We start from the raw sequence: 14,162 nt of genomic DNA, 5'->3' as shown, positions 1-14,162 counted from the left end.
CCCCCCCCCACTCCCAGAAAATTTAGAAAAAACAAAAAACAAAAAACCATTCACCATCCCCAGAGAAATTCAGGGACTCACTACTCCATTCATGTATATGAATTGCAAATGCATATCAGCCTTATAATGTCTTGGTTTCATGATGCAATCAGTTAACATACAATAACGACATGACTTACTTTAGTAACCCCATCTTTTTATGATGTCAGCTTCTTCTCACTCCTACTCCAGAAGGGAGGTAACAAAGAAAAATGGCGAGCTGTATCCATAGGGGTTAGAGTATCAGTTCTCTTTCAATAAAGATTAAAGAATTTACATGATAGGGAGGTGCAGCATTATACTCACACTTTTGAACAGAATTACCCGTGATTGGGGTTTCATCCTGTGATAACAAATTCTTCAATGTATAAGCTGAAAGAACAAGTTTACAGGTCAGCTTAAAACAAATTGTAAGCACAGTACCCCTTCTATTTACCAACTGCCATAGCATAAACAAAATGTACACATGCATGTTTGGTTCCACATAAATTTCAACTTTTCAAATATATATCTGTGAGCAGTTGTTCCATCATATTACAGAAGAAAGGAAACAGAGCAATTCTTCCATCATATTAGGTTGGCAATTTCATATTTTCACTGAAATTGACTTGCTATTCTCTGTATTGTTCAATAATCAGAAATCACATAAAAATTAACTATAGGCATTGGAAAAGTATCCCTGTTTAAGCCCCACCCACACCCAAACTTAATTTATTTCCGTTCTCCTCCAGTTTTCTTTCTCTTGCGGAGATATGGTCTTTTGGTGAACAAAAATAAGATGATCAAGTTACAGTTCTTTTTTTTTAATCAATTTTCATCATGTCTCATTCTGCACAGGTGCTGCTTTGCTCTTTTATGCTTCTAATGTTAGGTATGAAACAGAAAGCTTAATTGCAATGAAAGCCCAATTAAGGTTAACCCTACACAGATATTCCAACCTACAAGGGGTTTGTGCTAACATGACAATAAATCCGCCCAAATGAGAAGAATGACAGTTTACAGTTTAACAATGCTTGTGCATCATCTCAAAATGTTGATAAGGCACTAAATGTCTTTTAGAGGACAAGACATCAGATTGGCCTTGATTGGCAATTAGTTGTTAGTGGTTAATGGATTATATTAACTAGTTTGTTCAGCTAATACTATTTGTAAAGAAGTGTTTGGAAAAATTATTTGTTAGTTGATAACATGTAAAATGGCTTTTAAGGGCATGAATATATTTTATAATAACAATTTATTAATTATATAATAATTACATTTAATAAATAATACTCTGTAATATTCTTTAATAAATATTATTTATAATAAAAAATAACAATTAAAAACAGATAATAATAATAATAATAATAATAATAATAATAAGAACATTTAATAAAATATCTTTAAAAAAAAACTATTTTTCATCAAATAAACAAATTAAAATATAAAATAAAATAAAAATCCTGGGTTAAAATGAAAAGTTCAAAAATGAGGGGAAGGGATCTTATAGTTTTGTAAGAGAAGTAGGAGAGCATTAAAGGAATTTGATTTTTTTTTCCAAAAGTCAAAGTTAATCGCAGCTCTGTAGTTTTTTCAAAATTGACTTTTTGGGTCTAAAAAACTTATCCTAAAAATTATTTACCAAACACTCACTTTAGGTATTTGACCAAGTCAAACAGCTAAAATGGGTCAAACAAGCTAAAAGCTAAGGCAAATGCCATTTACCAAACAAGGCCAGTAGAAAGAACACACAAATAAAACCATCATTTGCTGTCAAATGCATGAATAGACACTACATGTATGATTTGGCAGTACCAATTCTAGCTGGGCACAAAGCATAATTATATAAAACCACTATTTGTTGTTAAATGCATGAATCTATTTTCTAACTACTTTAAGAACTATAAATACCTATGAATAACTTGGAAACTTGGTTAAGGTCTTAAGGATTTCACATCCTCTGGCACTCAAGCATGCTACAAATATAAATAGAACAGGTTCCACTAGTGTTTGACAGAAAAGGATTACATATCCAAATTCATTGACATGTGGCTTGTGGTCAAGTTCACATTACCTTCACTTGATGAAGTAGTACTTGTTGCATGATCATCCTGCTTTAGCCCATTAACACTTTTGCTGTCTGATTCAAGAATTTTATCACTTGCAATTAGTGATTGGTTCTTTTTGCCGAACTTCCAGAGCCGCCTGAGGCCTCTTGGCTGCTCCTTAACTTGAGTCTTTGCTGAAGCATCTCGACTGTTATATACTCTAACAGTCTTAGCATCATTGGCATGTGCTTTTGTTGGTTCTGCTGATGCCAAGTCTGAGACTGCTGGTGGTGCTTTGGAATACTCTGAGTTTCTAGTGCAGGGTTCTTCTATGGAGGAGTTATGAGCATAGGGAGCTTGATAGGGTTTTCCAGAAAGAGCAATATTAGCAAATTTGGGTGTCTCCTCTGCATAACTTGTTCCCACCTGATCATAAACCCAAGAAAAACTTTGGTTTTTAAGGGGAAAGATTGGAAATTTTAGAAGTAGGGACAGAAATTTTTTGATAATTAATGCATGTTGAGAATTAATTCCCTGTTCGATGCTCCCTGCATTCAACTTGCAGTAATTGAATTCTAGGGGAAAAAAAAAGATCTACCAGTAAAAACAAGAGTTAGAACTGTTATTATAGCTATTCTAAATTCATCAATAATTTTTTCTCCTGCCTGTCCTGTATTCAAACCAGCACCGTGATAACACAACCTTGTGCTTTTCACACAGTTCATGTTGAGTACCTTGGGCAACTCCAGTAATAGTTAGTGGGGATTGTTATTTGCTTGCAAAGCTACCTTAGAGGAAAACTAAAGAAGCAGCTGGTGACCAAAGTTATTTTATTAGTATTACCTCCTGTGAATTCAGTTGTCCCTGATGCCAACCTGGAATAGGATCCCTGACAAATCCTACAAAGGGTGAAGGAGGTGCATCTGTAGAAGCATGCTCACACGCCACTGTAGTTTTCTCCCCTGTGCCACGAGTATCAGACTGTTGGTTATATACTGAAAAATTTTCTACTGACATAACAGGTGAGGATGCACTTTCATACTCAAGCATTACAACAGTCTTCTCAACAATGTTTTCATCTCCTTCACCCTCAAGTGATCCTTTTCTACCATTCATGAATGATTTATCAGGCTGTATATCTGAAAGTTCTTTTGGAGTTCTGATCTTCAGTTCAGGAAGAGTTGCAGCCTTTCTCTTATCAAGGTCCATGATTTCTGATTTTTTGTTGTTTTCAGGTCCTGCAGATTTCTTTGGTTTCGTTACTGTTCCAGAGCTCCGTATTTTTGCCTTTGATACTGGTTCCGCACTATGTGCCTTGACTGATGCAACAGGCCAGTTGATAGTTTTGGGTTCAGATAATCTTCTAATCCTTGCCATGGATGCTTTCGAATCAGGTGTAACACTGCTGCTACTTTCCTTATTGGGATCAAACAATGATGATGCTGGTTTTGTCAACCGGTTATTTTCCAACCGCCCATCACTTGATTTACTTGACTTTGGGGCTTTTTTTGGATTAGGTGATACAAGAGGAGTTCTTATTTTGGATCTCTGTAAGGGTGATGATGATCCAGGTTCTGAATCACTGAACTTTGATCCTCTGACAGGGGTGGGGGATAACTTTCTTGGCAGTCTTCTTGTTTGTGATTGAGGTGCCACTGAATTGGCAGAAATGGAGCTGCCTCTTGCTGCAATTCTCTTTTGCCTTTCCAATTTTAAAGTTTCTAGGCGTCTAAGATCTTCCTCTTCCTGTGAGAAAAAAAAAAAAATAGAAACAATTGGTACATTTTTAAGCCTATGGGAAAGCACCATTAAAAGAAGCATGGATAGAAAATTAGAAATATGGTGTAGTTGTAGTTATGCCTGCACTAGATATCTAACTATGAAGGAAATGTACCTTCTCTTTTTTCATCTTCTGGATATCAGCTTTAAAGGATCTTATTTTATCTGCACGTGCTCGTGCATCATCTAAAGGACTTGTCTTGGATAACTTCCCTCTTCTTATGGGTCCTACGGTCTTTTTCTTATCCAAATCAGCAGTAACTTTTGCCCTCCGGTCCTTGTCCAATTTCTTAGGTACTTCCTTCATATTACTGGAGGTTTCCTTTTTTCCTTTCTTCCCTGAAGCATCTTCAAGATGAACTTGCATTTCATAGTCCCAATTGGGGTCATACCCACTGGAACTTTTTTCTGTCTCACGTTCAGGAATCAGGCCCAGATCACTAGGCTCATAACTGATTTGGCGTCTAACTCCATTAGAATTGTTTTCTGTGTTTTTAGTAGTTCTAGGAATCTCAGAATCCATATTAATGGTAGTTGTATTTTCTGGTACAGCATCATCCAATAGCATTGACCTAAATGGTACTATAAAAGATTCATCTGCCATATATTGTGAGGAAGTCTTCTCCAGTTTATTAGCCACTTTCTCAATTCCATTTTTAGCAAGTGGATCTATGGAATTTCTCAATCCTGAATGGTTTTCTAGACCAGCCAACATAAAATCATCATTTGCAGTTCTGGAACAGACCCTTTTCCCATTTATACTAAGTTCATGGATGTCATTCTTCCTACTATCCTGTAATTTATCAGAACTTTGCCCACCAAGTGTTGTATAATCATCACAGATGAGGTTTTGCTGCCGCCTCCTCATTCCTTTATCCATTTCAAACATGTGATCCTTTTCAGTACAATTATCTTCATTGGTTTCTCTGAATAATAAGTTTTGAAATGCTAGCCAGTGTCCACTATCAATTTCTGCCTCATTGACAACTTTCCCTTCTTTGTCATATGAATTTGACTCACTCCAAGACTTTGGATAGCTACCCTTTGCTTTAGATGATTGAGAAGCTTCATTCTGCCTGTGGAGATCACTGTCTAGAAGATCTTCAGGGTCTACATCGCTTTGTGTATCAGAAGCTGATTCAGAGTTGTTACTGGTGGAGTTCTTTGGTTTTGAAATATAATTGATGTTCTGGATAACAATTTTTCTTGACTGCCCATTTCTTAACCATCCAGCTTTCTTCTTCTGCTCTTGATGCTGTGAATCTTCATCGTCCCACTCTGCGTCATCCAATCTTTGGTTGTTGCTATTGTTATTATCCATTGATTGTCTTTTTGGTCCTGTTCTCTGCATGACACCCACCAGAGGGCTATTTTGTGAATAAGTCTGACAATATGGGACTCCTTGAACTGGGTATGGTTGCAAAAGAGGTAGGGCAGAGGCTGGAGAATGCATTGGCCAGGGAGGAAACTGGCCTTGAAGGTATTCTTGTTGACTTTTTGGCACCTGCTGATCTATAGGAGGCCCTTCACCTGGACAAGTAAAACATAAAATACTTTATAATATATAGTTTGTAAATTTGTTATTTCTTTGATGGAGCACATTCAAATTCTTTTTATACACCATTTTTGATTAGGCTGCTTTATGGAGGATGATGATGATGATGATGATGATGATGATGATAATGATATCCTGGGCTACCTTTTTTGTTGAGGAATTTACTAAGCATGCAATTATTCAAAGGGCTTGAATTTTGATTTTTTAGGTGTATCTTGCACTTCCAAGTTAGTAAGTGTTAGAGGAATAAGGGGTTGTTAGAGTATTGTTAGATTTTCTCTCCATGCCTTGTGTTTCTTCTTTACAGTCTGTGACTAGTAGCTTATTAGCCTGTGTATAAATAGGTTTCTTCCTGTACAGCATTATACGAATATACACACTATTTTTCTATGCTTTCTAATAAAATTCTTTACCTTCTCCAAAAATATAATAATAATAATAATAATAATAATAATAAATAAATAAATAAATAAGTAAATAAAGTTGTGTCCCTCACATGTTCTGTCCCCTGTCATATAGCACATCATAGATATTTACTAAGGAGCAGTGGATTACTTATTTAAAAACCAAAGTAATTGAGTACTTTGCCAGGGGACTGTTTTACCAGTCTCAGCAATTGTTACAGTACGTAAATACCAGTTGGCACACAGAAGCCCCCTCCATCAGTAGAGTATAGCTCACTAAACAGAATCAAACACTACATCTTTTTTTAGATTACATAGAAACAGGTTATTCATGGCCTTATGGTCAGTTTACAAGTCATTTTAACAGTTAATTTGCAACCTTGCAAATTGCAATAGAAAATTGATATATCCTTTCTGTGAACTTACAGCACCTCATAAGTTGGGAATTAAGACCCATGTTTTATGCTTTTTATCTTGGGTGCTCACATGCACTTGTAATTACTAGGGGCAAAATATCTAGGATATAAGCAGATTTTCAAGAGTGCTATAGATTATTTTTTTTTAATTTGGTTATATAAAAAAGTGTATTTCACACAATCACACTCTAATCCTAAGAATACTATAGATTCACTTATAAGAAACTATGGGAAAACCCAGAGGACCTAGAGACTTTGCTTCCTTACCTGCAGTACCATCCGTTGTTAGCTTCTCATTACTGTCTGATGTTTTCTCACTGTTGGAATGAGAGATATTAGAAAACATAATACCAGATGGATCAGGTTGGCTTGCCATTGCTTCTACTGCTCCATTTTCAAGCCATTGTCTAGCTCCATGTTTTATCTTCCAGAGTTCCATGAATCTTAAGCAGGCATCCCTGTAGAACACAAATATCAGTTACTAACTTTTCAGGAGGGAAAGGAAGGGAACTTATAAAGAAAGTATGAGGATAAGGTCATTTCTCTTTGGTTTAAATTTTCTTTCTCCATCTTGTTCAACAAAATAAATAAGAGAAAAACATTTTATTTCCTATATACTGTAAGGGAAAACTTCATAACTTTTATCTTTTGCTTCCTTCCCTACCATTCAACACAATTATGACATTTCTTACCTCAAACGTGAGGCTCCAAAGCATTTACCAAAGGACAGCAGGAGTGGCATGTCATCAAAATGAAAACCAGCAGCTACAGCACGTGCAAAAGCCATACCCTGTTCCTTTTCCAGCACGGATTTGCGAGTCTCTAGGACTTTCAGTATCTGTACTCTAATAGACATGCCAATAAAAAATTACACTCTTGGATATGTTCTAGACTTTAGTTCTTCTATGGCAAGTCAACTATCAATTATGTATTTGAAGAATTCCAAAGGTGTGCAATACACACCTCACCCTAACCAAAATTCACTGTGAGATTACTGCTATGTTACTCGTTTATTTAATCCTAAGTTATGTTCTTCTATGTGAAAGTTTATATCCTTTGACCAGAGAATAATATGACATTTCAGAAAAAAGTTCACAACCATGATTGAGAATTCTTTATACCACACATCTTGTAAGCCGATACACATGTAAAACACAATAAATAAATAAATAAAGAAGAAGAAAGATGCACTTGCCAGCCAACCAAACAACAATGACATTGATTCAATAGGAAGAATAATAATGAAACAAAACTCTTAAGATAAACTATCTACTTGGATGAGAAAACAGAAAATATAAATGAAGGAATTCTCATGCAAAATTAAACTCTAACCAAATTGAGCATATTTTTAGGATCAAGCAAAATAAGGTGTAAACTGCTATTACTTCAAAAATAATGCATACCTAGAATTCCCTTCCTGTGGAGATGAACTACTTGTTTCAGGTTGATGCTCCTCAGGCTGCATGAAAAATAAAAAATAGAACATAAAAATAACAAACAAAATGAAAAACAGAAGCACAATTAAAAGTGTACAGGAGCCAGCAATTACCTTGTAAAGGACAACAGCTTTATCATCATTAACAGCTGTCTTGGGTTTGTTACCTGGCAAAATCTTATAATGTTAAAAGGTGTTACTGAATACCTCATGTACTGGCTGGCAGCATCCTAGACCTTATTGGTAAAAAATGCATGCTACTTCTACTCATAAAGAAAGGAGTGGAGAAAGATTGGCATACTGAAAAGGAATAACCAACAGACCCAACTCAGTAATATTATGCTTGGTAAATGGAAAATCACACTTACACCAACTAGGGAGCATCAAAGGGAAATGAGATAACGAAATTGAACCACATTGAAGACAACAAAATTTTAGCACATACTTGATTGATCAGTAAGGGTATAATCAGACTACAGTATACAACAGTGAAACAAGGGAAGCCTTATACAAACAACCTTATTCTAAACATAACAATTTACTTATTTCTCATGGATTACCATCACAGTTTCCCAACAGCTTTGTTTGATGATCTTCAACCTGTTGAAGAAACAAGATATGTGGAATTGAGCTTATAAGTTATAACTTGGATGAGAGAAAACTACTCGACTTGAAATACTTACAAGGCCATCTTGAGCGTCATTTTTCCCTTGAATGGCAATTGCTTCATCAAGTTGTATGATCTCAGATTCTATTATGTACACTCTTTCAAGGATATCTGGAGTGCTCACAAAACGAACAAACCTATGGAAAGCAACAATTGTCAGATGCAAATACTCAATTATCCTGAAAAGATTCACCCAAAGGCTTAACATTGATCATGCTGTTATAACAAATGTTCTTTAGTTTATTTTTATTTTTTTTTCAAAAAATGCTAACGTAGTTAAAAAAAAAGGAAAAAAAAAAAAAAAAACACACACACACACTTATAAACACTGTTGCAAAAATCCCCGCCTAGGCGCTAGGCGCTCCTAGACCGTGGCGAATTGATCTCTAGGCGTTCGCCTAGGTGGCCGGCCGCCTAGCGCCTAACTCGGCCGACCAGGCCGAGTTGGCGGCCGCCTAGGCCGAATTTGGCCGAGTTAACTCGCCTAACTCGACAGAGTTAGCCGAGTTAACTTGAGCGAGTCGACATTGTTAATTTTATTATTATATTTATATGTATTTAAATTTATTTATTTATATAAGTAAGAGAAGTAAGATATATATATATATATATATATATATATATGTAATATATAATACAATATATGACATACACCCACACACATGAATTAATTTTTTGTTTTTATAGGTCGCCGCCTAGGTACCGCCTAGGCGCCGCCTAGACCGCTTAGGCGCTAGGCGCTAGTCTACCGCCCGACTAGCGCCTAGCGCCTACTGCAACCATGCTTATAAAGCCTAGTAAAAGACTCATTTATCTCGGGGAACAATAGTCAATGGCACTGCTTGGTGTTATCTTGGAAGGGCAGAATCATAACAGTGAGTATAACTAAACCTTAGTGAATTAAATAAGATTTGAAATAATATTTCCATTCTGGAATTGATTTTTTGCAACTAATCTAGAACTTTGAAATTCTAAAAAGGATGTATATTTTCCATAAAAGGAAAGCATTCCAATTCACAGTGCTTAGTGGAATGTACAGTTTGAAGCCATTTGCACCCTTCACAGCTTTGCACTTCAATTTTACATTTTGCATCTGATTAAGAAAAACACAAGTTGTGATCCCTATGTCCTTTTCCACTGCACTTCACTTGCTGTTATATATATGCAAAACAGTATCTTGCACTAGAAGACTGACAACCAAGTTGAAACATTTGCTAGCTCATTGAAAATATGGAATCTTGTACATATATAGGATATTCATATTGTCTATGAAATATTTGTATCTTAGTGGGTGGAACCTCATACAATAAAAAGGTGGCCTGAGATCAAGTTGAAAATTTGGGTTGCTCTTGCTAAGTGAAAATACAGATTTTGTGTGCATATATAAGATGTTCAGAGTGAAAATAGCAAAAATTACAGTTTAATGTTATGCCTATGCAGTTAACATGATGTTCAATCACATCAACCGTAAGTTAGATGATCCTAATGTTTGAATCACATAGAAACCTTATGCAGTAGAAAGAGTTTTTATATCATAAAAATGCCATTATTTGCAACAAAAGATCAACTTCTGATGCTACTGAAATATCCTTAAAACTCATATCTTGATGAAACAGTTGAAGGATAAGAATGTAGAATGCTTATTTGATATGGAGTATATATTTATTTTCAGTTCATAGCTTAAGATATTAGCCTAAATGAATTTTGGTGTCATAGAGATATATTTCTATCAGTACCCACAAGAGCAATTTCAAGTCACTTTGTTACTACTTAATTAACATACACCAGGAAAGCAATGAAACACTTATCCAGTAATGCAGCAAAAGTTCAACACCAGTCATCCTGCCTTTGAATCAATACTCACTCCTTTGATTTTTTTTTTTAAAATACTGTAGTAATTCAAAGGAGGCACCTTGCCTAGAAAGGAAAAGCTTTCAACTTGTAAGCAAGTTTAAATTAGTCTAGAAAAGTGTCAGTTAACTGGAGTTTGTTACCAGATCCCCCAGAGGGTTATTAACATCAACAATCAGATGAATTTGTTGTGTCAAGACCTATGAAGCTATTAGATCAACATACAAACCTTTCCACGGTGCCCTTTGTAAACCACGAAGCAACACTCTGGGGATCTGGTTCAAGCACAATTGAGTAACCACCCTTGGCAATTTGATCCTGAGCAGTTTTCAGGTGTGCAAGAAAAGGATTTAACAGGCCAGAAGCAATTTTCTCTTTCTTCCCATTAGCTATAATAATCAAATGACATCTGGCAATAAAAAGCAGTTGAGATTTTGTCAGTAAAAGGTCAAATTGGCAATTCAAATTCATAGCCATTATCATCACAATGACTAACAGGAAAAATATCTAAAGGAGCATGATCCAGCTGAACAAGAACGCACAAATTGCTATTTATCTTGGTTCCAACTCAATTTAAGCACAATGCAAACAAAGTAAGAAAAAAATGAAAGAAAGACAAGAATTACTAATGCATCCAATTATAATTTGTAGAGAAATTTTAGTTTTGCTAGCAATAAGGTACTGAGGGATCATTGTCATTTCAATTTAAATACCTACAGTCAATCAGAATTGTCACCGAAGTTTCTACTTAAATACACGTGATATTTGCATCCAGTTTTTAACTCTATTAATGTCGATGCGTGAGAAAGATTCAAGGTGTGAAAAACGACATCTTTTCACTTGAAAAAATAGAAAACTAATCAGCATATATATTGTACATAGAAAAATAATAACTGATATTTAAATCAATTGTCAACTGCGAGCAACAACAGACAACAATCATGACTACAAATTCCGCCCAACGGTCACATGCCTAAAATGTCCACGTCATCATCAAATACACTCGACTTGGATCGATTTACACCTCTAGTCACACCCGATCATCATCACTCAAACAAACAATACAAATTACCATTTGTGCAACACCTTCAATCAGCAAATTTACCTGGTTCGAGTAGGAGTTAGGTGGAACACTACTGAGTCAAGCTGAGTACTCGGCTTCATTGCTGATGATCCGACTATCGGAGCTGGAGTTACCTCAACAGCAAGTTATTATAGATCTTAAAGCCGATAAAAGAATGAGCCTACGAATCTTCAAAAACGTTATATACACAACCAGCTTAGCTGATCAAATCTACAAAACTACTCCGATTTTCCGATCGTTTACACTTCATAGAAAATATCGAAGAAAAACGCCCATTTGAGAGCTCAGAAACAGCAAAGTCTCGAAGCCGAACCGAATGCAACTGCGGCGGCAGTGAAGGAAATGCATTCACTTCCACTGTGTTTGAGAGAGAGAGAGATTTTATGTACAAACAAAATAGGTAGAGAGAGAGATGCTTTGGATACCGACGAGAGTGAATGGGAGAGGGGCAGAGATATATCAGTCAGAAGAATAGCCGTTGAAACTCGCCTGAGGTAAAAATGAGGGAAAAAAATGACAAGATAAGTTGGACTGCCTTAAGGAAGTTTTTTAGTTACTGATTTACTTTTTTACTACCTTTGCATCGAGAGAGCGATGATGGAGATCATACCACTTTTAGTCCCTCATATGATGTTTTCATTTGTAAATTGTAATCATTAATTATTAATTTAATTATTTTTAATTTTTCCAATTAATTAATGATAAAAATAATTAAAACTGGACCTAAATCAATCTCGAATAAAAGCTAAATAAAGTAATGGTAGAATAATAAGAAAATGTCTTATTTATTTATTAATTGATTGTGTATTACACTGATTATGCTTTGTGTTAAAAAAAATTAAAAAATTAAAGATGTGTGGCCTTTTTAAAACAAGGTCCAAGTATTTATATTAGCTCTCTAACACCTTTCGGGATTTGAATAAATGATTGTGTCATTGTGTGATCCAGACACTTCTTAAGCATACCGAAACTCTTCAACAACTGCGATGACTTTGACTCAAATTGAACCCTTACCAACCTCAATCGAGCCTACCACAAGGTCAAACCTCGAGTCACTCAAGGTCATTCTATGCCTACTACTCTCGAATTTCACTTTCCCTTAGGCTTATCTTGTTGAACCAAATCTATATCTATATTGATTAAATATATTTTAAAATGTATAACATTCAACAAATGCCATCATTTGTATACAAGAACATTTTGGCCCTGTTTGGAAAATGGTTGTTAGCTGATTGGGTTAGAAGGTATAATTAATTGATAATATTAACTGATTGTAAAAAAGTGTTTGGTAAATTAGCTATTAGTGATAGTTGTTTAGTATAATTTCTTTTCTCAAAAGGCTAATTGAAAAGGTCGCTTTGAGTAGCCTTTGGAAATTTAGTATTTTGGAGTTACAAAAAGATTATTAACCAAACACTTATATTGATTTTTTAGCCAAATCAAACAACTAATAATAGTCAAATAGGCCAAATTTGGCTGATAAGCTAATTATTTACCAAATAGGACCTTTAGGTATTTTGAATTAATTTAATTGATTTGAAAAAAAAAATCGAAGAGATAAAAGGGTTTAAATTTATTACTGATAGTCAATAACTAAAAGTGAAAATCTGTATCAAATTAAAAGTGAAATTAATTCTATGAATTGCCAAATTAATGAGGTTAGAATGTTAGACATACTCAAAATTTACATTTAAATTTTCACTTATTAACATAGTTTTATTTGATAAATTTGTGCAAATGTTGATTAATTTAGGGATAATATAAACGGTTCTCATATTAAAAAAAAAATGCAACATTTTAATTACAGCAAGCATTTTTGTTGTTGTTGTTGTTGTTGTTGTGCACAAAAGTTAATTCAAAATTTGATGATTTGAACCAGATCTAGTTTATTTTAAATTTAAGAACTAAAAATAAAAATTTAAAATAGTTTATTGATCAAAACTAAAATTAATTATAATATCCAATTTGGAAATTTCTATAGTTCTATAATTTTTTTTTCACTTGTAGAATTAATAATTGAATCTACTACATATCTCTTACTTTCTTTAAAAAATGTTAGAGAAGGACATAATAAAAGAGTACTCTCGATGTATAAGTTAAATCTTTAAAATTTATTTGTTATGGTGTGAGTATTGAGTAATAGGAACACAAAATTACACATAGGGTAAAATAAGATGCAATTAATGTAGTAGTTAGGGGCTAAATACCTTATAATCTAGTGACACTCAGTTACACCCCACATGAGAAGGGTGGAACTATAAAAGGTAAAGTTACCTATTTGGTAGTCTAGACTCAAAATTGAAGTCATGATGACACCATCTTGTTAAGTCAAAGAATTGCACTATCTTAAGCAGTGACTAAACTATGATGACCGTGACTAATGGAGCACACCATAAGATTGTCATTAGCATCAACAATATGCACGTCTACACCAATCAAATTTTGACTTGGTAAAATAATTTCACTGTTACACCGAAGAGTGCTTTCTTTTTTCTTTTTTCTTTTTTTCCAATCATGCAACCTTTAAAGTCTTAACTTTTACGTCATTAAATTCTTTTTTCGTCATTAAAAATTGTTGAGTAGAGACTCGTAAAGAGTCAAGTCCAACACTCAGTAGCTGGAAAAAATTGTTAAACAAAAGTTCATAAAAAGCCAAAGACAAAAGTTAGTGAAGGACCAAGTCCAATATCCTACTTCTCAAAAATATGACGATATAGAAAAATAAAATCACATTTCATTGTGAGGTATAACTTTTAACATACTGATAATTGTTTCACCCTAACAATAATAACTAAAAACTTTTGGTAGGTTTATTTGATTTTTTGTCAGCTTTTTTCCTCGATGGGAATGAGAGGAGAAACTGAGAAAGAGTGACAATTTTACTGCAAGAAGTTAAAAAAAAAAA

At 34.5% G+C, this 14,162-nt stretch overlaps 1 protein-coding gene across 1 annotated transcript in view; it reads right to left on the bottom strand.

Moving 5' to 3' along the window:
- The window catches only part of LOC116016552 (COP1-interacting protein 7-like), a 13,458-nt gene extending 1,714 nt beyond the window's left edge, over positions 1-11,744 (bottom strand). The window contains exons 1-13 of the mRNA XM_031256872.1: positions 11,279-11,744; positions 10,403-10,582; positions 8,339-8,459; positions 8,216-8,255; positions 7,770-7,822; positions 7,624-7,679; positions 6,913-7,065; positions 6,488-6,678; positions 3,961-5,375; positions 2,910-3,812; positions 2,093-2,492; positions 346-411; positions 180-259 (exon numbers count right to left, since the gene is read on the bottom strand). Coding sequence (XP_031112732.1) covers positions 198-259; positions 346-411; positions 2,093-2,492; positions 2,910-3,812; positions 3,961-5,375; positions 6,488-6,678; positions 6,913-7,065; positions 7,624-7,679; positions 7,770-7,822; positions 8,216-8,255; positions 8,339-8,459; positions 10,403-10,582; positions 11,279-11,337 — 3,699 coding nt within the window. The 5' untranslated portion in view covers positions 11,338-11,744 and the 3' untranslated portion in view covers positions 180-197. The remainder of the gene's footprint in view (positions 1-179; positions 260-345; positions 412-2,092; positions 2,493-2,909; positions 3,813-3,960; positions 5,376-6,487; positions 6,679-6,912; positions 7,066-7,623; positions 7,680-7,769; positions 7,823-8,215; positions 8,256-8,338; positions 8,460-10,402; positions 10,583-11,278) is intronic.
- Positions 11,745-14,162: the final 2,418 nt, after the last annotated feature.

This window comes from Ipomoea triloba, chromosome 4 (genome assembly GCF_003576645.1).
Source record: "Ipomoea triloba cultivar NCNSP0323 chromosome 4, ASM357664v1".
In the NCBI taxonomy this organism is placed as follows: Eukaryota; Viridiplantae; Streptophyta; class Magnoliopsida; order Solanales; family Convolvulaceae; genus Ipomoea; species Ipomoea triloba.
This window is presented reverse-complemented; position numbering and strand designations above follow the sequence as displayed.